General features: G+C 39.8%; 1 protein-coding gene across 2 annotated transcripts; it reads right to left on the reverse strand.

Moving 5' to 3' along the window:
* Positions 1-8,117: 8,117 nt before the first annotated feature.
* LOC144710389 (3-dehydrosphinganine reductase TSC10B-like) lies at positions 8,118-12,649 on the reverse strand. Of its 2 annotated transcripts, XM_078584136.1 has the most exons (5): positions 12,063-12,649; positions 10,185-10,332; positions 9,105-9,396; positions 8,945-9,022; positions 8,118-8,306 (listed from the first exon to the last, which is right to left on the reverse strand). In XM_078584136.1, the coding sequence occupies exons 1-4, from the start codon at positions 12,588-12,590 to the stop codon at positions 9,007-9,009; spliced, it is 984 nt and encodes a 327-aa protein (XP_078440262.1). In that variant the 5' UTR covers positions 12,591-12,649; the 3' UTR covers positions 8,118-8,306; positions 8,945-9,006. The 2 variants fall into 2 exon arrangements, with proteins under 2 accessions (XP_078440262.1, XP_078440263.1); XM_078584137.1 differs by lacking the exon at positions 8,945-9,022.
* Between the last annotated feature and the right edge of the window lie 10,829 nt (positions 12,650-23,478).

Consider the following 23,478-nt stretch of genomic DNA (forward strand, 5'->3'; position numbering starts at 1 on the left):
TTCAGATGCTAAGAAGTTAATGAAGATTCAGATTCAGAAGTCAGCACGGTGTAAAAAACATTATGCAAGAAATGCTAAAAAGTGAATGCTAGTGTCATAAAAGGGCTATTTTAAAATCTTCAGACTTAAACTCAACCATCTGAACTTACTAAGAGGATCGAACGGTGAGATTTATATATAGAAATACTCATACTTACCCAGCTCAAAGCCCATGTCATAACGGGCCTATTTTAAAATCAGCAGACTTAATCTCAACTGTCTGGTCTTCTTAAGAGGAGCAAATGGTGTGATTTAATTATTAAAAATATTCATTCTTATTTCTGTTTCTAAGCTTTTGGTTGATCGGTGCCTGTCCCCGAGGAAAGTGGGCCCACCGATGAACCAATCAGAGGGTCAATACCTAACAAGGCAGCTGATGGGTCAGCTGCCCGAACGAATGAGCAATACAATATAAAGAATGGGTCCATGTTTGTGACTTAATCGCACTCGTTGGACCATTCTCATGGAGATTTTACATTCAGGGGGGAAATCCATCCTTCTCCACCCCCTCCCCCCACCATCGACCCCATTGGCCGGCCAATGGAGGCAGACAATGGGAGGCTGAAAACTGATTCAATGGACTTAGAAGAATCGCTGGATTTGGGTCCATCATATTCAGGGGAGAGATGTTATATCTTGACCCTTTAAATTCAACTGTTTTATCCTTATCAGCCCATCTCTCATTGTAGGAAGGAGACGATGGAGACCCTTTAGGCAGTATCTCACAGTGTCTCAGTTCATTGAAACCTTAGAGGGTTGGGAAATTTTCAAGAAGGCTATAGAGAGAGTGTAGGAAGACCAACATCCTCACCATCACAAAGAAGAAGGGAAGGAGAAACACATTGAGGTTTTGGGTTGGGGATCGGCACCCCCACCCCCTACCCTTGAAAGCAGGGCATATCTGGTACCGTCTTCACTTGATTTGGATAAGTTTTAGCTAAGGATCATCTTAGATTACATAATGTTTCATTCAATCACTTCTGAATTTGAATTCATCAAGATTTCATTGTTCAGCCTCATTAATACCTCCTATCGAACACATATCAGGCACCATAATTTTCCCTGATTTTCTTTATTTTTATTTTGTCTTTAACTAATAAAAATACTTTAAAAATTACCTCATCAAAAGCTAAGCATATATAAATGACACTCCGTTACTATAATGTGCCATTGAGGATACTATAATATTAATAGTAATTTGTTCATTACTCCTATTACTCATTTCCTTCTTCTCTTATCCTCTCCCTCTCTAAGTAACTAAAACTCTTGAAAATTAAAATATATGCTCTCTTACCTCTCTAATTCTTTCTTTGTGTATCCTATATCTATTATCACCTCACCCAATTTATACATATACGTAAATATCATTGTTCCTACTATCATTAATATTCTTATCCCCTTTTCTCTTTATCCTTCGTATTAGATTTTACTAAAATAAAATTCCATATTCGGTAACTCCCTAAACTAAATATTCCTTTACTTCCTATATCTATCTCTCCTATCTTACATATGGCATATGATTAATTAAAAGATATGACCATTTTAGTCTTAATAACACACCTGTGTAACCAGTTAATGCAAATATATTTATATATATGAATATCATCATATTAACCTATTAATATTGTATGTTATCAAATACCCACTTACTATAAATAGGGGAAGACCTTGGCAATACTAACGAAGTTCACCCATGCCAGAATTTTTCAGGGCCTTTCCCTTCTTCTTTTTCGCATAGCTCCTCTCCATTTCCAATGTGATCGACACAACATAATGACGATGTACGGAGAATGAAGCTCATCAAGGCAAATCATGATATTTGAATGCCATGGACCTTGTGGATACATCTAGAGGTTGCACACATTGGCAACTCAACTCGTCTCACTCTGGGATCGAGGAAATCACGGATGCAATCAGTGCATATGTGACTCGTTTCATGTTTTGTTAATGACATGATGATTCTGTTTAACTCTTTCACTGTGAATAGTTCGATGAGTTTTTCATCCATATCAAGGCCCTGGAACCCAACGTGAAGGTAGAGATCATGTACACATTATCAGATGTTGATTGTGTGTTGATCACAGTTAATGTATGGATGGCAGAGAATGCTTATGGACTTTTGAGAATAACAGCTCACTAGATCTTTGTGTGTCGGGCCTATCGTGAATGTGTCAGAGCTTTGTGAGAAGCATTACAGGAGCTCTATGGCAGAAATCCTTCTCAATGTGCTTGAGGAATTTGGTATGGATCCAAAGTGAATAATTATAAATATATTGCTCCGTTGTGGAGTCATTAATTGTAGGAGAAAATGTTCAATGTACTTTTCATTACACGTATGCACAGTTTCTACTAACATTGTATCAAGTAACAAAAGAATGATGGTTATGTTAGGGAGAAAATTATGTGACAAAAACATGGGGTTTAGTGCTAGATAACACTTTTTCTATTCCCACTACAACACCCATAGCTGAGGAGGAGAGTGTTTGATGGGGGACCATCGCACTGACCAAGACACTGAATGCCATCAGACCTCGTCGTGCAGCTCGAGCCAACGTCCATGACCCTTGCTCAAGAACTCGACGCCGTCGATGACTGTGGACTATGCATTTATTTCTTGTATTTCTATTTTTTGAACAATTTTGATTGGGCCGTCGTGTTTTGGGCTCGTCCGTTGTAGTTTTCTTTCACGTTGTTTGATGTACGTTTTAGGGGAAACCACGCTATGAGATGGTTTTCCCCTATTTCGGCCCCAATTGGGCATCCTCCCTCCCCTATATAAAGGGATGGTATGCCCAAAGGAAGCCTTGGAGTTTAATTAAAAAAAAGTGAAAGTTCATTTTGATTGGGCTCTCGCCTCCTCCCTTTGGGAGATTATCTTTATAGTTTTCTAGCCTAGCATAGATCATGGAATTTCCTACCACGACGCCCTACCCACGTCGAGAATCCTGTGGAGGAGCCATCGTCGCCGCATCTCATAGCTGTTCTTGAAGGTCTGCATCAAGAAAGTCAGTTTCTTGATTTGGATCTGATTGAGGAAGTGTTAAGAACCCTCTTCTTGGACTGTTCTTGAGATCACCATCGTCCCCGCCGCTGTTGCCGCCGTCGCCTTTACAACAGCTGTTTCCGCCGCATTTCACCAAGAAACCTTTTCTTGGGTGAACAACTTTCCAATAACGCCGTTCTTGGACCTTTCTTGGAGCTTCCTGGAGTTTTCTTGGAGCTTCTTGGAGCAGATTCAAGAAAGGCCTTCTCTTGAAGTTTTCTTGGAGCTTCTTGGAGCATATTGAAGAAAAGGCCCTCTCTTTGAGTTCTCTTGAAGATTCGTGGAACAGATTCAAGAAAAGGCCATCCCTTAAAGCTTTCTTGAAGCTTCTTGGAGTTTTCTTTGATCTTCTTGGAGCATATTCAAGAAAAGACATTTTATTGGATCTTTCTTGGAGCTTGTTGAAGCAGATTCAAGAAAACAACCTTTATTGGAGTTTCTTGAAGTTTATTGGAACTTTCTTGGGACCTATTGGAGGAGATTCAGGAAAACGCCCTCTCCAACAACAAACGGCCTGCAAGAAGCATGCCGGTCTCTTACTTGCCATTGTCTTGCCTACGTTTTGGGCAATCGCCTCTTCGACTTGCCGCCACGAACATGTTGGATAAGCGATCCCGCCAGTTCTACCATTCCCCCCTTTATAAATTGTGGTATTATTACTTCTTTCAGTGCCGTCTTCCGCTACTTGCTCCTTTGCCCACATTTTACCAATGATTTATTAGGATTAGCTGCCTTGTGTCGAGAGGTAGGGTTTTATTGTGATAATCGTTAGGTCACCTATCAATCGACATCGTGAACGCCTTTGGGCACGTCGTGCCCCTCACTCTATAGACATCTAGTTGATCCTAATGGGTCATTGGGAGTCTGGCTGAACCGGTCCACTCTCGATCCTTTAGTTGATCTACCACCTAATCATCAGATCGTCATAACATTTCTAATTGATTTACTCAAAATACTGCATCATTTGTAAGCATTTACTTCCTTGATCGTTAATCTGTGTTGTAACACGAGATGTCCGATCCCGGCACTCATCGTGTTACATTAGTGTTATTAGCATGACTGCGGATCTTTATGACAATGAATCAGAGGTGGAGGGAGCGGAAGAGGGAAGCTAATTATGTAGACATATTTCAGGTTATTTTTTTAACAATAAAATAATGAATGAAGCTAAAGTCGATTTTTGTAGGACATATCAATTGACGCCAAGGTTAGCGTCACTTGATTGTTCAACAATGCGGAATAGCAAGCATGAGATGCTAGGATAAGTTACTTCAAATAGAGATGTGATTCATGGAGGGGGCCATTCTTCAAAACAGGGGGGAGTGAGACGAAGGTCTCATGTGAAGAATGGAGCTGCTCAAGTAGTTTGCCTTCTAATTTGGACCTTACGCATACGAACAGGTCATGTGAGCAGATCAACGGAGTCAATTGTTGGAGATGTCCTCCTCCCAGTTCAAGCATTATCATGGCACATGGAGGACGTTATGAAGTGAGTTATTGAATTCATGTTGTTCAAAGACAGGAGATTGCCTCGAGATGAGCAAGCATCATTAATGGATGCACTGACATGTAGACAAAAATAGGCAACTACACAGCTTTTTTTGAACAATGATGTTGTCCTTGTTATAGCGCTACTTGACCCATTTCTAAGCGGGCAATGTTTGATGTGGCATCCTATTTGAAGGTGGTCTGCTTTTTTGAGGAATTATCCCTACTACACTAGTAGTCGTACATGACAAATGCGATAGAAACATGCACCATCAACAATAACCATCAATGGCAAAGGTTAGCCAGTCCCTTAGCAACAAACTCTCAAAAAGAAAAACATCGCCAGCTCTCCCTTCGGAGGAATTTCAGACCTTCCTAAGTACTACATACCAAGGAGAGGGGAATAATGTGTGTACCTGGTGGGGAGGTAAGGGTGTTCTCATCTACCTACCATTTTCAAAGATTGCACCTGAAATTATATTAGTATATGCAACGAGTACTCCATTTTAACAACTGTTTTGTGATCGTCAAGCAGCTATCAGTGATGAGTGATCACAACAAGAGGGGTCAAGTATCGAGGCATAGTTTTGTGTAAATTGTTGGTGTCAAGGGGAAAACAGACTAGTACAATATTTTCTTCACAGTGACATTGATGCCTGACCAGAAAGATCAAGTATGAGTCAACTATAAATTATATTAAGCATATTGGAGTGTGTGACGTCTCATCTACTGTTGTACCCTTTGCGCCCCTGCACAATGATATCTGACGATGGACAAGGGCTGCTTATACTCCATCCATCACTACTTTCAAGGGACACAAGCACGCTATGGGCGCTCGCAGCCTTCTATGGGGTTGCACCGTTCACCTTTCTATCTTTTTCCCTTTGCATCATGGGTGTGGGCGAGTAGGTCTGGGCGTAATTGGGACATTTACGCTTGCTCCATATCTATTAACACTTGTAAACACTTCACTTAATGTATACAACCCCCGTGGGTGGCTTCCAGGGCACGGCTGAACTGATCTAGGGGCATAACCCTTGGGTTGGCCATACCCGACACCGTCATTTTTGTCAAAAAAAAAAAGCATATGGATTGTCCAATAATTTTCCATTAATTTTGGATGTTGTGGTAGCTTCTGAGCAATAGGGCATCCAAACAATGGGCTTCAACTTAGTTCATAAAGCATCATGTTGGAGACACAAGACCAGTCTAAAATTATCATTTCAATCACAAAAAATATTATCTTTCGTTAGCAAAAATTATCATTTCATTTTTTAATATTACATCAAATCGTATTGGTGCCATCGGGGACTTTATGGGTGGCATTCCGCCCTAAACACATACCATGACGAAGTTTTTGACTACTCCTTCAACACCTCGCAAAGTAACCACAAGACTCAAGCGTGCATGAAATCAGCACAGAGTTTCAATCTGACAATGACAGGCATGGCTTAATTTATGAAGACACCACGACCAATATTCTTCTATTATCATCGGATCAAACTGAACTGATTCAAGCTACCCTTCACCTGACTCCAATTGACCCCATAACTAAGCTGCACATCTCAGTAAGTCGTGATGCATATTCTGATCCATGGACATACTACATATACTAGAGTTGCTACAATTTTCACCGACGATGATAAACTTTGTCTAGTATCAAGTCATACGTAGCCTATAACAAGGCTATCTCCGTTGCCCCAAACCTCCGGCAGGGCCAACAAATGACTTGTGGAATGAAATAATATGTGGCCTCAATATCACCTAAGATGCAAATTATCTTTACTTTTACATTGTACGTTTGGTTAAGTTTCCTATATTGACCAAGATGTGGAAAATTAATTTAGTGCCATGCGGTCATTTGATCTACATTATCACATTATCAACATTGCCCATGATCTAGCCCATAATTTTTACTAATTCATAAATTAATAATTATTTTGATGCTGAAATATCTTATAATATTCCACGGTATCTGTTATATGTGCCGATATTGTATTCATTATCATTATCTGCTAAATGATCTTAGTCTCCGATGTTGACATCCACCTAATGTTATGCAAAATTATCCATTCTGCAACATATAATGACATCAAGTATCAATATCTGAATCTGATAATGTGTTCTTAATTTTTGGGATAACAGATACAGAAATATCAGATAATGGATATTGTATTTGAATATCAGTAGGGGCACCCTTCTTGATATATGAGATTGGCTCAAGGAAGATGCATTACATACTTTTCATATTTGATCACTAGTAAAATATATTAGACGTATTCAGATATAGTTGAATGTTTTTAAAATTATATAATGCAGTAGAAAGCTCCATTACTTTTTTAAATTAAATAATCAATAGCTCGTCTTCCCCAGTAGCTTTAGTAAGGACACATACTGCTGAATATACGAATTGAGGAACATATAGTTCAATGTGATGAATCTGGTGTGAAAAAAATATCAACAGTAGCATATAAGAATAAGGGAAAAAAATCTTGCATATATTAAGCAATTTTGCCCAAATTAACTACATTAATTTATGATGGAATCAAGAGGTAATTTTTTTTAAAGAATTTTTAGGCATAAAGATGATGATGATGATGATGATGGCTGGATAGTTTGTTTGTGCATGCATGATATAACAATTATGATTCGTGTCCAGATGACACAACATCAGTAGAAACAACGGTTCGAGTTTTCTACGTGAAGATCAAACTTCAGTAAACTGTTGTTGGATCCCTCATCTATCAGAAAATAACCATTATTAACTTCATGGATGTAAAATGTGAAAAAAGCTTCAGAACAGATATCACTAACCCATAGCAATGTTATAACATGTCTAAGAATTCAACTAGTTTAAAATATTTATTATGAAAGAATAATGTATTTTATTTGCATAATAATTTATCATCTAAATTCATAGAATAATGGACCTAATCCAGGAAGATAAACCTCATTCATGGGCTATTTATTTACTTTAATTTAACGCGTCCTCTGTTTATGATGCACAAAACTATACTTTTGTTTAGAAAAGCCAAGAAAATCAGAAAGTACTACTAAAACTATTTGACTACATGCAGATTTATCCATTAATATATCAAGACACCAATGAATGCACAGATCTTGAAAAACCATTATGAATAATAGTTTTCCAAAACTAGGATGTTTCAATATTAAATGATAGGAAGAAAAGAGAGAAAATATCTCCATGATATCAAATTGTTGTAGGAGAAAGATAACAATTGGTTATGTGGGGGACTATTAAGTAGGTGACCAAGAAAAATCTAATGATCTGATGGGAATGATCTTGAGTGAGAAAGAACAAACCAATAGGTTCAAGTGTTTCAAGGAAACACTTTTTTACAAAAAAAATGATAATTAATGATATATTCATGTAATCTTCGGGGCTTTCAGGCATCTTTAATTTCAGTTTCGAGGTAATAAAAAATAATTAACAATTTAAATTTCAATTTTCCTGTTTACAAAGATAAATAAAATGTATAGTGATCAAACCGATTGGTTTCATCATTCATGAACATGCCAACAGATGTAAACGATATAAGAAATGGGGAAATTGTTCCATACTAGTCTTATCGCAAGATATTAAAGCACATAAAACCACACAATTAGAACATTTGAAGATACCAGTACAAAATAACTGATCTTGCAAATGAAAAATCCAGTCCTTCGAGACAGAAGATTGAAGTGCATTCCCTTCAAATGACTTCACAGGTATTATCTGCATAATTTTACCAAAGCACGAGTCAATATCTGATTGAACCATAATTAAGGGTTCAAACTTCAATTTAAACCTAGGAAAACAAAACTTGATAATATTGCTGAATGAACAGCATATCTTTCTTTGAGTGATTAAAACTTTCAGGGTGAAGGAACATTTCGATGAGATAATTAAATATTCTTCCAGGGAAATTATAGCCATTCAATGATTTACAATTCCATATGTTTCACTGGTTGAATAATCAACATTGAACATAATAACGTCGACGGGAATAGAGCCTTAAGTGAAGGATGAAACTGACCCATTGTGAAACTGTTCAAATTTTTGAGTTACTAATGGAAAACATGATTTCGCAATGAATGAACATCATTACTTACTTTGGGGGATTAAAACTTTCATGAAGAAGGAACGTCTTGATAACATAATTAAGTCTTCTTCCAGAGAAAGTCTGATCATTTAATTATTTTTCATTATATATATGTTTAATTGTCTGAATGATGAAGACTGAATCTCCCAATATCAACAAGAATTACAGCATTAAGGGAAGGACGAAACCAACTCATCATGGCCCATGATTAATATCTTCAGGAATAAGGAAAGTATTGATCACATAATCATTTAATATGGGAAGCTATTACCATTCAATCATTTATCAAGATAGATGCCACGATGTACGAAAGATTATCATTGTATTTCCTGGTCACGGAAGGATGAAACTGAACCAGAAGGTAAGCGGTAAAAGTTCAATTTAACAAACTTTTTTTGAGGAAAAAAAATGGAAGCTTAATTAGTGCTCACCATGAGTTTACGGGTCCGTGTTTTTGTATAATTCCGTACCATACCCGTAGATAGCATAGAGAAACAATCCGAAGCAGCCCAATGAAGAGCACTTCACAGAAAGCCATGAAAAATGATCTCTGAGGGGCCATGCCAGTTGTAGCCACGGCAAGCATAAGTCCTTCAAAATTGCAGTGGACGATAAAACGCCCAGCTTTGATGCCTTTGAGAGTCATCTTGGCCACATCGTCAGCATTTAATGGGACAATATCACCAGAGAGTTTGTTCGAAATACTAGGCCTTATCTTCTTTTCTGCAAAAGGACTTAACATCAGCAGCATTCATCATCATCATTCCTCACAGTTTGAGAAAAAAGAAAGACTACCACAACATCATTATCGGCAAGAAGTCCGAAAACGAGATTTTCGCTGGCAGATCAGAAAAGTTTGAGGTTTTCGCGGGAAGAAAAACACCAAGGCAGTATCATCATCCTCATCTCAATAGTAAACTGGCTTTTAGTATGAACACGAGTTTTTCACCAGCGGACTAGAAAAGAGCAAGGTTTTTGAGGAAAAAGAAGCACCAGGGCAGTATCATCATCATTGTCATCATCATCATCATCCCGTATAGTGAGTCAGATATAATTATGAGCACAAGATTTTCACTGGCCGACCAGAAAAGTATAAGGTTTTTTAGGAAAAAGAAACACTGCGATAGTATATCATCATAATCATCATTCTTAATTGAGAATCAGCTATAAGTTTGATCGCAAGATTCTCACTGGTGGATCTGAAAAGTGTGAATGTTTTGTGGGAAAAAAAATACTGCAGCAGTACCATCATTGGCATCATCATCATTGTCATCATCATCATCATCGTTTATACTTTAAAAAAAAATCATCATCTCTTATAGAACGCTAGCTACAAGTTTGAACACGACATTCTTACTAGTGGATCTGAAAAGTGCAAGAGTTTTCAAGCCCACCACAAGTTCTTGTTAGTGAGTCCGCAAAGTTTGAGGTTTTCAAGGAAAAACATAAACAGCTCAGAAGAAAAACGCATTCTAAGTGTCTAGCCCAGAATAAGTTTAATATCTTTTTACCAATCTGAAAGCCAGGGGTGTCGGTATCCGGAGGAAACACCAACGAAACATGAATATCGTTGTTTATGACCTCCTGTTGCAGAGCTTCAGCAAGGCCCCGAAGAGCAAACTTGCTCGCAGAGTAGGCTGTGTACCCATAAAACCCCGCCTGTTGCAAATTTCAACGCAAGAAATTATGAAAATAAGCATGGAGTGGGTCGAATGAAACTACTGCACGAAGAGTCAGAACTACCCAGATGAATTCTGGAGGAAACCAAGTGAAAAAATTAGAGTCTACCAATATGAAAGATAGATCGCAAGCTTAGAGAAGAAACAGGAACTCAACAGGCCATCACAACAAAGGGGAAAAGAACGCACGGAAAATATATGATTTTTCTTATGGTTTTCGAATGTAGGAGTGCATGAACGAAGGCTACGAAAGTGATTTTTTTTGCAAAGAAAAGAGGGATGATCACCCAAAGTGATACTAACTTGTAGGTTTGTGTCGAGCTGTGGACGGAAAGGGAGGGAGAAAATGCCAAAAATGGTCGTCTACAAAGAGGGAATTCCAAGGTGGGACTTCCACATGACGAGAGGCAGGCAGAGTGGATGTTACTGGAGGGAAGGTATTGGCAGGATGGACAACGCCGAGGAGCCAGACACATCTCTTCAGGGTTCGACAGTCCCAGTCTGGTCCAGTTTTTAGCAAGAACCTAAACCTAGACATGGTCGCTCTGTTCTTTTTGTGCAAATTTGTGTGAATTGTTCATTCTGTTTGGTTTTCTGTACAGAACAAAAACAAATTAGAACAGAACACCGCACACACCCGTGTGCGGTTCTTTTGTTCGCTTTGTGCGAATTTTGTTCTAGTTTTGTGAGAATGTGCAAATTTGTGTGAATTTTGTTCGTTTTTGAAAAAAAAAAGAACAGAACAAAGAACAAGGCCCTGTGCGGTTCTTTTGTGCGAATTTTTTGTTCCTCTAAAACGAACAGAATAGAACAACCATGTCTAAAATTTGATCTGGTTCCAGTCCGCTCTTTCCCGGTCCCATCATGTTGACTAATCAATGTCAAAGTCAAATAGAAGTAAAAATTGGCAAGGAAAAAGAAGAGAAATAAGATGAAAAGACGATGAAAAAAAAGAAGGAAAGAAGAAGAAAAGATGAATAAAAAAAAGAAGAATAGAAGTGTAAGAGAGGAAGAATAGAAAAAAAAGGAAGATGAAAAAAGAACAGAAGAATATAAAAAGATGAAAAGAAGAAGAAGAAGAAAAGACGAGGAAAAGTGGTGGTGTTGGTGGGGGGGTGTGGTTGGGGTTGTATGGTGTGCCTGACCCTCAGACCAGATCCAAACCAACCAGTCGGTCCAACCAGAAATGGAAGAACTGCAGTCCAGATCCGGTTCGGTCTGACATGTCCCCAGTACAAAATAGCAAGCCCTAAATCTCTTTATATTTCTCAGTTGTCCTCCTAAAAGGAGGACGGTCCAATTTAAAAGAATTACAGAAGGTTCAGATGACTAGAATGCCCCAATTGGACAGCAATAACAAAAGAGATCTAGATACTACGCTAAGTTTTTAGTACAAGAAAAGAGGTACCGATATTAAATGAAAGAAGTTTCAATGATAAAAATGAAAAGGGGAGGGTCAACTCAGACCAGATCTCACCAGTCCCCAGCACAAACTGGTGAGCCCAACGTATCTTGATACTTCTTGGCTGCCCTCCTTAAAGGGACTGTACTATTTAAAGGAATTACAGAAGGTCCAAATGACTAGAACGCCCCTATTGGGCTGGAATAACAAAATAGACCCAGATACTATGGGGATTTTTTATTAAAAAAAAAGGTGTAATGATATTTAATGTGAGAAAAAAATAAAAAGGAGAGGGTAAACTGGGGAACCTGGCCTGCCTGGGAAGATAAGATGGATATAGATCGGGGAAGCCCCCCACGCTTCATCCCCGGGAGAGCCGCTTTAATGAGGTGAAAAGTGCCCATCAGATTAACATCCACCATGAACTTGATATCCTCCACGGACTGAGTTTCAACTTCCTCAGGCACAAACACTCCGTGGCTACAGATCAAGACGTCAATCGGTCCGGCCGCCTCCACCGCCTCCCGGACACCCGCATAATCCCGCACATCGCAACTAAAAATCGCCACTTCCACGCCAGTGTGGAGACGGATTAGATCGCGAGCTTCCTGCAGCTTGGAAAGTGAACGAGCGAGGATTGAGATTCTTGCCCCTTCCCTGGCGGATAACATCGCCACGGCGAGGCCGATACCGCTAGATCCGCCGGTGATGAACACATGCCGACCTTTGATGGGGATTTTCACGGGATTCGGCCGAACAATGAACGACAGAAACAGAAGAATCAACGCCGCCGGAACGAAGACGATCAGAATAAGCAAGATCAACAATGAACTCATCCCAGAAAATCGCCGACGAGATCGATCGAGCAATTGCGAAGAAGGATCGTATTGCGCTGCAGCACGAACTGAAAGTACCAATCTGGCGAATCTGGGTTTATATAACCCCCCCGTCAAATTTGGTATTGGTCCGTTTATTGTTGTTATTTGCGATTATATCCATTAAAAGGGCCCAGTCCGCTGTTACTGGGACCTGGTCTATTAAAAGAAGTGTATAATTATAATGGATTTCGGTCTTCGGGACATCTGACGTGGGCCATTTTTTAATATTTTGAAAGCGAAGTCTCCCGCCAAAACTAACACTGATTTGTGTCGGTCCCACCACTTTATAAAATGTTGTTACATTAACAATTCAAAGGGCAGAGTAAAATTATAAAATTAAAATTAAAGCCCTCGGACCTTTATAAAATTATAAAATTAAATTAAAGCAGAGTCAAATTATAAAAGTAAAGCCCTCAGACCTTTATAATATATGAGTGCCACCAGTCTCTAGGACTAATATTGCTGATTGTGAGACTTCTCCATCTCTCGCGTGGCCAACGGTGTTGTCATCGTCATCGTCATAATTGACATTGGCAATGTCATTGTCGCCATCATCATCGTGATTGTCGTATCCACGTGTCTTTCAGAAGAGTCAAGAATCATGCGAAAGATATACACCGTAGGTTACAAAATCACTGATTAGCATACTTTGTAATTATCATCCTCCATTAGTCATCTTCGAGGAAATCAACATTATCCCAAATTTAGGTCACTAAGGGATGTTTAATGACATCGATACCAATTTAGTTGTCTAATAGTGTGACGTGCCATATCGAAGAAGATGAAAAAAATAGTATAAAATAAATCCAAATGAAACATATGTCCTCGATGAAACATGTGTTTGTTAGCTTTGACTAGTCGGCCTAGACTTAGAGTTGGTGGAATAGAACATAGTTGGGATTGTTTGATTCAACAAACTTGTTGACTAGGGTTGATTACGATTTGAACCTATTCATCTTAATTGAATATTGTTTAATTGTGACTAGTATCACTAATGTGTGTGAGAAATGAAAGTCTGATTGTTTAATTCCTTATTTATGTAGTTCATAATAACATGATAAATTATAAAATTATAATTCTATTTATATGTAGGATATAAAAAATCAATATCTGACACAAGAATCCGATATCATCATCCAACCACTGAGACAAAGACCAATGACAATGATGAGACAGATACATGTATTGGATAGCAACCAGTATTAGATATCATAATTTGACATCTTGATAATGGTTAAGGTTGATACCAGATTTCCTACTTCCAATATCTGGTACAACATTTATCCCAATATCGTCATACAATATTGGGGTTGGGATGTACACATTAAAAGTGGATATCAACATCTAGATTAATGTGGGTCCCACATTTTGGTCCAAGACGGAGGTCCAATTAGGCAATTCCAATGCCGAGTTAAGTGGGTCCCAGATTTTGTCAACAAAAGAGGTCAACTTGAGCAATTCAAACAGTTTCAATGTGGGTCCTATATTTGGTCAATGCCACAGATCAACTCCATCGCTTCAAATGTGCCCAAATCCCTCGTCAATTATCGAGGCCAGCTCAAGCCATTTGGGTCCAGTATTTTGGTCAATGACATGGGTCAACTCACACAATTGAAATGTGGTTAAGTTGGTATCGCAGTTTGGTCAACGACACGGCTCAACTCAGATGATTTGATGGAGGACCATCCAGTCAACTGCGCCCCGACCCGTTGCCAGCCCTGTCACGGAACCCGAACCGACGTGAAGAAACCACAGTTCCACTATCAGGTTTGACACGTGGCATCGTCGTCTCGCTACGTGTCAAATGTCTGGGTGTAAATTTCATGTTTTTCTATTTTCACCGTCGTTGGACTATCGGGAGGCCCCTCCTGCACGAGTACCAGCCTCTTGTGTGTTTTCGTTTATTTAAATTCTTATTAAGTGTCCTCTTTAGGGGAAGAAACCTTGACGGGTTTCTCCTCTCCTAAAGAGTCCTCTTAAGGGAAGCCCAATAGGCTCCGCCTTATGAGGGGGCCCAATAGGGCCATTCCCCCCCCCCCCCCAACTGTCACTTCCCCGGTTATAATAAGGGGAAGAATGGACCTGGAGAGGGAGAAGTCATTGTGAAGAATTCCAGATTTACGTTTTCTATTGGCAGTTATCTTGTTGTTCATCGTGCTTGTTCTCTTAGAAACAAAAAGATATTATTGACGAAAAAGAGTTCCTTTATTCCCCTCGTTATTGCTTGAAGAAGAAGAGATTGTTTCCTCCACAGTTGTATCTTTGCAACCTATCGATCTCCTTCTTCCCTTCCAGATCAAGAATATGTTGTTCGTTCTCTATTTCAAAGCCAGTACCCAGAGTTCAATAGTGCTAACAGAAATAGAATCTCTGTCGTGCCGATGAATAGAGAAAAAGAGTACTAGCTGAAAGCGCACAATCAGACTCCTCAACGTCCCTTTGGACCAATTAGACGTCTACGACAATGAGGGGAAAAGTTTCTTGGTCTATTGAAGTTTCTTATCCAGAAGATTACGGTGATTTGTTCCAGGACAGGCCGTCAGCCTTGTCAGAAGATCTTTCCTATTGGCATTGCGAGACTTCTCGTCAAGGCCTAAGGTCGTCGTGGCTTCTTTGCGTGTTGTTTCTTTTCTCATGCTGATTGCTCTCAAAGGAAGTTGAAGATCTCGAGTTCTCTTTGGGTTTTTCATTCTCCCCTTCAGAGAATTCCTCACACCATTCCATTCTCCACCCATGAATACCATTGTTGATTTGATTCATTCCTGTCGTTCTGTTGATTTTTCGTTCTGTTGGGCCATCGAAGAAGAATAGAAGAAGAAGGGAGAGGATTTGTTTCATTGAGGACAATTCTTGGAGGGTGCTCCTTGGCTTTCTCGTAGTCCTCTTCTGTCGTTGATCGAGCCATCGTTGTTGAATCTGAAGAAGAGATTCGTCGCTCGGAAAATAGTATAGTCAGTTGAAGAAGAAATCCATTGCCTGGATTATAGCACGGTTGGTTGACGGAGAAAAGCTCACGCTCGGAACATAGTACAGTCAGTAGAAGAAGAAAGAAGAAAGAAGACTCAAACACGAGTACATTAGACAGATTGTTTGCGCTCAAGACGGATCCCTAACGTCTGCATGGTGATTGTCCATCCAAGCCCTGCCTATATTTAGAGGATTCTTTGATAGAAAATTATCCTTGAGCGGAAGCATACCAGAGTCCATTTCTAAAATGGATTGGAGTGGATCTTCTAGACTGATGCAGGGGAGACTGAAATCCTCTTCTCGCAAATGAGGGCTGGAGGGTCTCTCGTCCTTGCATGATTCAAGGACCACAACCTTCTCATATATATATACCTCAAGGGCATATCAGTTTTACATAACCACCCATTACGGTTATGCAACTAGTTTGGTTTCTACACATGAGAAACCATAGCATTTTAATCATATTATGCCTCAATCCCATCTTTATAATTCACATTAGTGGGATACAATAATCACTAATAACCGTGATTAACAGCAGTGTGTGTATCCCCATATTTAGATCCAACATTCCTTTCCTTGGGATCATGCCATCGAAGCCCATCACAATTGCCTCTGCTTGGAACTTCTGAGCTTGACTCACAGTCCATCCAAGAAGTTCACAACTCTCAAAGACGGTTGTGATTCCCGCCAGCCCAAGATCTAAACCCACAGGTAATCTGTTTTCTACCCCCTTTATTTTACAATGTTAATTGTGCCTTTCAGTGCCACTTACAACTGTTCCTTTGCCTAGAGAGAATTTGAATGTGAACTTAGGTTAGCTACTGATAAGTCCAAAATGATTCATGTAATTATACATATTTTAAGGGCATTTTGGGATCAGTTCATGTGTATTTTACCCTATTTTATGAAATATTGAATGTCATGCACTAAATAGAGCAAATTATAAAAATGATGCATTTTATGCATGTTATACAATTTAAATATTTTTTAGTTGAAATATACATTCCATACCTATTTAATTTTCTCATGTTCTATTTAGTATCTTGTCTATGATATTTCAGGGGTAAAATCTGTATTGACTTTGAAGAAAGAAATAGGGAAATATTAATGAGAAAGAAAAATAAATAAATATTTAAAAGGAGGATCATATTGGGCCGGCTAAGGAGCAAACCAAAGCGTCCGACCTCAAGCCAGCAATCGAGCCTGCGAGCGCTGAGCACTCAAGACAGCCCAACTGCAAGCGAGGTCCATCGCACATGGTAGCCCATAGAGAGAGGCCGCATCGAGGCCAGCATAGGCCCTCAGAGGATAGCATGGAAGAGGTATGGCTTTCGGTTTAATTCATTTAATCCCACAACACTTTTTTGAATTGCTGTGGGCAGAGCTACAGAATGAAAATACGATCGCGGCGTGCCAGGCCACGATCAAAAGGAACATAAAGGCAATTGAGACCGGGCTTCGAGCCAACCCAGCCCAAAACCCGTGTCTTTCGGACTTTATTTAAAACAGCGAGATATGATCTCGGCTGTCAAAGCTTCTGAGAGAAGATTAGATGGTGAGATCTATCTCGCCCCATTTAACTATTTTATTTCTTTTTTTCAGGCTGACGCGGGCGGGGGACCCGTCAACGGGAAAATCAGAGAGAGCCACGCTGACAAAATGCTGATGAAATGTTGACGGGGAGGCTGACGGAGCTCACTGATGTGGATACGTAGGGGAACACCGTAAGAAGGTCCATGTCTGCGATTTAATCCCAGCCGTGGGACGTCTACAACGAGGATCGGACGGCCAGGGGCAGTTTGGTCCATTTGTACCCCTGGCCATCAACTCCGCTGGCTGGAGGCGGTTCTCGGCCGACGAGGGGGGGACCAGCCGTGATCCGACAGCCGGAGAGGGCCACCAGGGCCATCCGCCTCCATCGGACAGCCTAAGGCACCCCTACCAATCCATTAAAAGGGGATGGAGAGCCCGAATTCCATTATCTCCGGCTGCAGGAAAAGAAGGGACGACAGAGGGATCTTGCAGGTGACCTAGTAGCTGGAGATGCGCCGTGACAAGCCTTGACATCTCAAAGGACTCTCAAGAAGGTCTAGGAGGTCAGATCTTCATCGAGTCGCACCCAAACGGAGGAGGGCAGGGGAATCAGTAACCCGAGGTTCGGCGGCGGCGACCGGCACCGCCACTCCTGTTCTTTGAATCAGGGCATCCGGTGAGATCTTACCTTCGTAGATAGATCCGTTATATGTCTGTTTCGATCTTAACAGAAGAATTTAACTATAACTTTCACTATATGGTGCATTTATGATTCATTTTGATTAGCGGATTTTTCTGTGGCATTTCATCGAACACCTAATATGTTTGATGAATATATCTTGATCTATATAAGTTACACCGTATAAAAGGTTAAAAATACACATATCATTCATATCAACTTTCTTTTGGGCATTTCATCGAACACCCGAGGGGCGTTCGAAGAAATCGCCCCTTATCTTCAATTTTGTCTAGGAAATATATGAAAATCATTCAAACAAACTTAAGATTAATTAATTTTTTTTAAAAAATATTTCTCCTCTTTGACTTCTGTCGGGCATTTTGTCGAACCCCCGAAAGGCGTTCAGCAAGAGGCCCTTTTATATTCGAATTCCTCTACAAAAACTATAAAGAAAGAAAACTTATAAAATCATAATATAACTAAGTATATTCTATATAACTATCTTATTTCGACCATCTCTTGGGAATTTGGTCGAACACCTCTCGAGTGCTCGACTAAATCACCCTTTATTTCATTAAATAGACTATAGAAAACTCTATAAAAACTATATAAATCATATAAAAACCTCTAAAACTACCTATATTAATTTTGTGATAAGAATCTGACTTATATAAGTAGTACTCTATAATTCTGACCTATTCTTATCCTCTAACCCTTCCTAATGCCTCTCTACACTTACTTAAATTCTTACTTAGCAGATTAAAGTTAGATACTTACTTATTCATCAATCTTATTAATATATAAATACTTTCCTATCTCCTCTGTTCTCTTTTAATATATATATACCCATCTATATATTTCCGCTTCTCTCTTCTATCCTCTTATTACTAATCACTTTTATTAAGCACTCTATTTCTTCACTAGCTACATTACTCTCATTCTTCGATATAATACCTAATATCTTAATCCTTTCTTCTTCTTAGTAGCTATAAAATATATCTATCCATATATCTAATATTCTCCCATCTATACATATCTTACTAAAATAATATTTTCTCCATTTATTACTTAATTCATCTTATACTTGTTATCTTTGGTATTGCTGCTATATTTTAATAACTAATAACTCAATTATCAAATCTAAACCTAAAGGCCAGTCCCTGTGGAGACGACCTTACTCCAACTATACATTTGAGTAAGTTTCTACTTTTTATAAATTTATTTGATTATAGGCAAATTAAAAGTACAACGACGATTAAAATAATTACACAATTTGCCTTCGTCAGCTACCAAACACTGTGTTAATTAATTTTCTTTGACGGTACTTGATCAGTTCGTATTCGTTGACGGTGTGGACACTATTGGACAAATAAAGTTCCCCACCACATTGGTCCATTCGATCTGGTTACGTGGATCATTGGGAGATTGATCATGACTAAACCCGTCTTGTGTCGTCCGACTGAGCTGCGTCTCAAGTCACCGATGACCATCGTATTTCTCGTTAAAGTTTTCTCAAATCATATTTGTTAACTCTCGTCATATTATTGCATTAGAGTCTATCCTGACCATTGTGTTACATCATGATTCAAAATGAGATGTGTTGGGTCTCACAGTTTTGTCAACAGTACATGTCAACCCATACAATGTGAAATTGAATCCCGCATTTGGCCCACAAAAGGTCAACTTGGGCAATTCAAATTTTACTAATTGGAACCAAAATTTCAATCACTGTGACAAATCAATGATGAACCAGACCTAAGGCATGAAATACTAAATATTTTCAGGCCATTTTTGGGATCATTTTTCTTATATTATCTTCATTTGGTATGAGTTATCATTTCAAGTAATAAATGGGGTGCCTGAAGAAAACAACACTTTTTAACACAATGTTTTGCATACTTTACGAGCCCATTAATTCTCACGTTCAGTATGTTTTAAAACATATTTTAATTATTCTCATTCTAGTATTTTATATTATATCTTATGGGATGATTTCAATATTTAATAAATGGCATGTTCGTTAAAAAGGGAGAGAGGAATAAGAAAAAGGGTGGATGTGCCAACGGCAAAGCTGCTGGTCAGTGCAACAACAGCCACAATAGCCACTATTGGGCGAGCGCAAAGCACACAAGCGCGTTGTGGCTGGCGAGTGTCGCTGCACAAGCAGCGACAGGCGTAGAGGCATGCATCAGGAAGGGCCACAACCATCAAAGGCCTTATTTTTCTTAGAGACTAGCATGGGCGTGAGAGGAGAGTTGTTATTTATTTTTATCTATGACATTGGATGTGATTTATGTAGCATTAATTTTCTTAAATTTTTTTGATATGGGATAATCACTAAACAGTTCTTTTCAGTTGCACGCTTGTCCAACTAACAAGTGTCAAGATGGATAGCAGCCCAACGCGCCATGAACTTATGGAAACATAGAGGGAAATCATGACCAGGTTTCGAGCTGACTGGACCCATAGTCCGTGTGACCGTGTCATTACAAACCAATTGAAACCCAGGGATATAAAGGCCCATCCACGTGGAGACGACCTCGCTCCCATTACACAAACTTGAGGGAGTTTTTCATTTTAATGAGTTTATTTCATTTTGACAAATTAACATAAGAACAATAGTAAAACCAACATTGTTATTTTCTTTCATCAATCAACTCGAGAAACTTGAAGGTGGCTAAACAGGTTCTACACTATGGTCACCTGCCAATTTGGCCATTTTGAATGTGTTTGCGTGAGTCCACGTGCTGATCAATGAGAGGGTCAACATGGATAACAGAAAATTCGCTGGATGAGTCCACATTTTGGTCAAGGAGAGGGCCAACACAAGTAACTGAAAGATGGCTGGATTACCCCATGTTATGGTCAACGAGAGGGGTTAACATGTGTAACTGAAAGATGACTGAGATGCCCCACGTTGTGGTCAACTAGAGGGTTCACCGTGAGTATTTGAAAGATGCCTGGATGGGGCCCACATTAGGGCCATCAAGAGAGGGTCACATGATAATTGAATCATGGCTGCATGGGTCCCGCATTTTGCTCAATGATAGTGGATCAACTCAGATAACTGAAAATCATTGAATGGGTCCCACCTTTTAGTCAACGACAAGGATCAACATGGGTAACAAAAATCTTTAGATGGTCACAAGGGGGAAGTGTGGGGGATGGATCCCACACTTTAGTCAATGACAGTGGTCAATACATGTATTGGAGAGCACTAGATGGGTCCGACATTTGGTAAACCATAGGGGTCAACGGGGGTAACTGAAATTGGTGGATGGTTCCCATATTTGGTCAAAGAGGCTAACTGAAAGATGGCCACAAGGGGGAAGTGTGGCAGATGGGCCCCACACTATGGTCAACGAGAAGCTACAAAGCAGGTAACAGAAATTGATGGATGGGTCCCACTTTTGGTAACTGAAAGATGGCCACGATGTAGGGTCTCATGCGTTACTTAACGGCAGGGGTCGGCATGGGCAATGGAAATCGTTGGATGGGTCTAACATTTGGTTAACAAAAGGGTAACTGAAAGTTGGCCACAGAGAGGGAAGTGTGGTGGACGGGTCTCGCACTTTGGTCAATGAGGGTGATTGAAAGTTGGCCACATCGGATGGGTCCCACACTTTGGTCAACAACAGGGTTCGGCGAGGGTAAGGAAATCATTGGATGGATTCCACATTTGGTTAACAAGGGTAACTGAAAGATGGACCCGGCGGATGGGTCCCACACTTTGGTCAACAACAGGGTTCAGCGAGGGTAATGGAAATCACTGGATGGGTCCCACATTTGGTCAATGAGGGGAACTGAAAGATGGACCCGGTGGATGGGTCCCACACTTCAGTCAACGTCAAGGCTCAACTCAGGGTCACAAAAGTTACTGGATGGGTCTGACATTTGGTCAACAAGGGTGACTAAAAGATGGCCAAAAAGTGGAGCATATGGGTCCCACACTTTGGTAAACGGTAGGGTCCAACACATGTAACAAAAATCGCTGGATGGGTCCCACATTTGGTCAACTGCAGTGGTAAATGCGGGTAACTGAAAGATGTCATGAAGGTGAGGTGGAGAATTCAAGGCAACAGAAGAAGAAAAATAAGAAGAATTAATAATAATAATAATAATAATAATAATAATAAGAAGGAGAAGAAGAAGAAAAAGAAGGAGAAGAAGAAGAAGAATTAATAATAATAATAATAAGAAAAAGAAGATGAAGAAGAATTAATAATAATAATAAGAAGAAGAAGAAGAAAAAGAAGAAGAAGAAGAATTAATAATTATAAGAAGAAGAAGAGGAAGAAGGAGGAGGAGAAGAATTAATAATAATAAGGAGGAGGAGGAGAAGAAGAAGAATTAATAATGATAATAATAATAAGAAGAAGGAGGAGAAGAAGAAGAATAATTAATAATAATATTAATAAGAATTAATATTAATAATAATAATAAGAAAAGGGTTAATATCACGGTACAGCCCAAACCAGGTCGAAAGTCTGCGAGCTAACCTTAGCTTTTTTTTTGGTACGGTATATCCCAAACTCACTAAGTCGTCTGCGATATATCCTGGTGATGACGTGGAGTCCATCGTGGCTGCCAGGTGGATCTCCGGCCAGATTTTGACCTGGCGGAACCCACCTAGCAGCCCCGCTGGATTCCACGTCATCACTGGGATTTGTCGACCTGCCAAGGGTTTTTCGATAAGAGAGAGAGGGGCATTCTAGAGAGAGAGAGAGGCGGCCTAGAGAGAGAGAGAGGAGAGAGAGGTTCTAGAGAGAGAGGCATTTGTAGAGAGAGAAAGGGAGAGAGACCCGACTGAAGTCTGGCAAAACAGCTCTCTTTCTAGAGAGAGAGAGAGATCGGGTCTCTCTAGAGTGCCTCTCTCTAGAGAGAACCGACCGAAGGCCGACAGAACGACTCTCTCTCTAGAACACCTCTCTTTCTAGAGAGAGAGAGGTCGGGTCTCTCTAGAGCGCCTCTCTCTCCCTTTCTCTCTCTACAAAATGCCTCTCTCTCTAGAACACCTCTCTTTCTAGAGAGAGAGAGAGGTCGGGTCTCTCTAGAGTGCCTCTCTCTCTCTTTCTCTCTCTACAAAATGCCTCTCTCTCTAGAACACCTCTCTTTCTAGAGAGAGAGAGGTCGGGTCTCTCTAGAGTGCCTCTCTCTCCCTTTCTCTCTCTGCAAAATGCCTCTCTCTCTAGAACACCTCTCTTTCTCTATCTATAACCTCTCTCTCCTCTCTCTCTAGGCCGCCTCTCTCTCTCTCTAGAAAGAGAGAGAGAGATATCCCGGTGATGACGTGGAATCCAGCGTGGCTGCCAGGTGGGTTCTGCCAGGTCAAAATCTGGCCGGAGATCCACCTGGCAGCCACGATGGACTCCACGTCATCACCAGGATATATCGCAGACGACTTAGTGAGTTTGGGATATGCCGTACCAAAAAAAAAGCTAAGGTTAGCTCGCAGACTTTCGACCTGGTTTGGGCTGTACCGTGATATTAACCCTAAGAAAAATAAGAAGAAAAAGAAGAAGAATTAATAATAATAATAATAATAAGAAAAAGAAGAAGAAAAAGGAGAAGAATTAATAATAATAATAATAATAATAAGAAGAAAAAGTAGAAGAATTAATAATAATAATAATAATAAGAAAAAGAAGAAGAAAAAGGAGAAGAATT

Source organism: Wolffia australiana, chromosome 12, assembly GCF_029677425.1.
Source record: "Wolffia australiana isolate 7733 chromosome 12, ASM2967742v1".
Classification (NCBI taxonomy): domain Eukaryota; kingdom Viridiplantae; phylum Streptophyta; class Magnoliopsida; order Alismatales; family Araceae; genus Wolffia; species Wolffia australiana.

Bases quoted from the DNA above. Each gene is read 5' to 3' on its own strand.
- LOC144710389 (XM_078584136.1), bottom strand. From the start codon at position 12,590: ATGAGTTCATTGTTGATCTTGCTTATTCTGATCGTCTTCGTTCCGGCG. The intron at 10,333-12,062 runs GTTCCCCAGTTT...AATTTGCAACAG, and splicing joins TATCTTCCCAGGCAGGCCAG to GCGGGGTTTTATGGGTACAC. The intron at 9,397-10,184 runs GTAAAAAGATAT...GTCCTTTTGCAG, and splicing joins CACCCCTGGCTTTCAGATTG to AAAAGAAGATAAGGCCTAGT.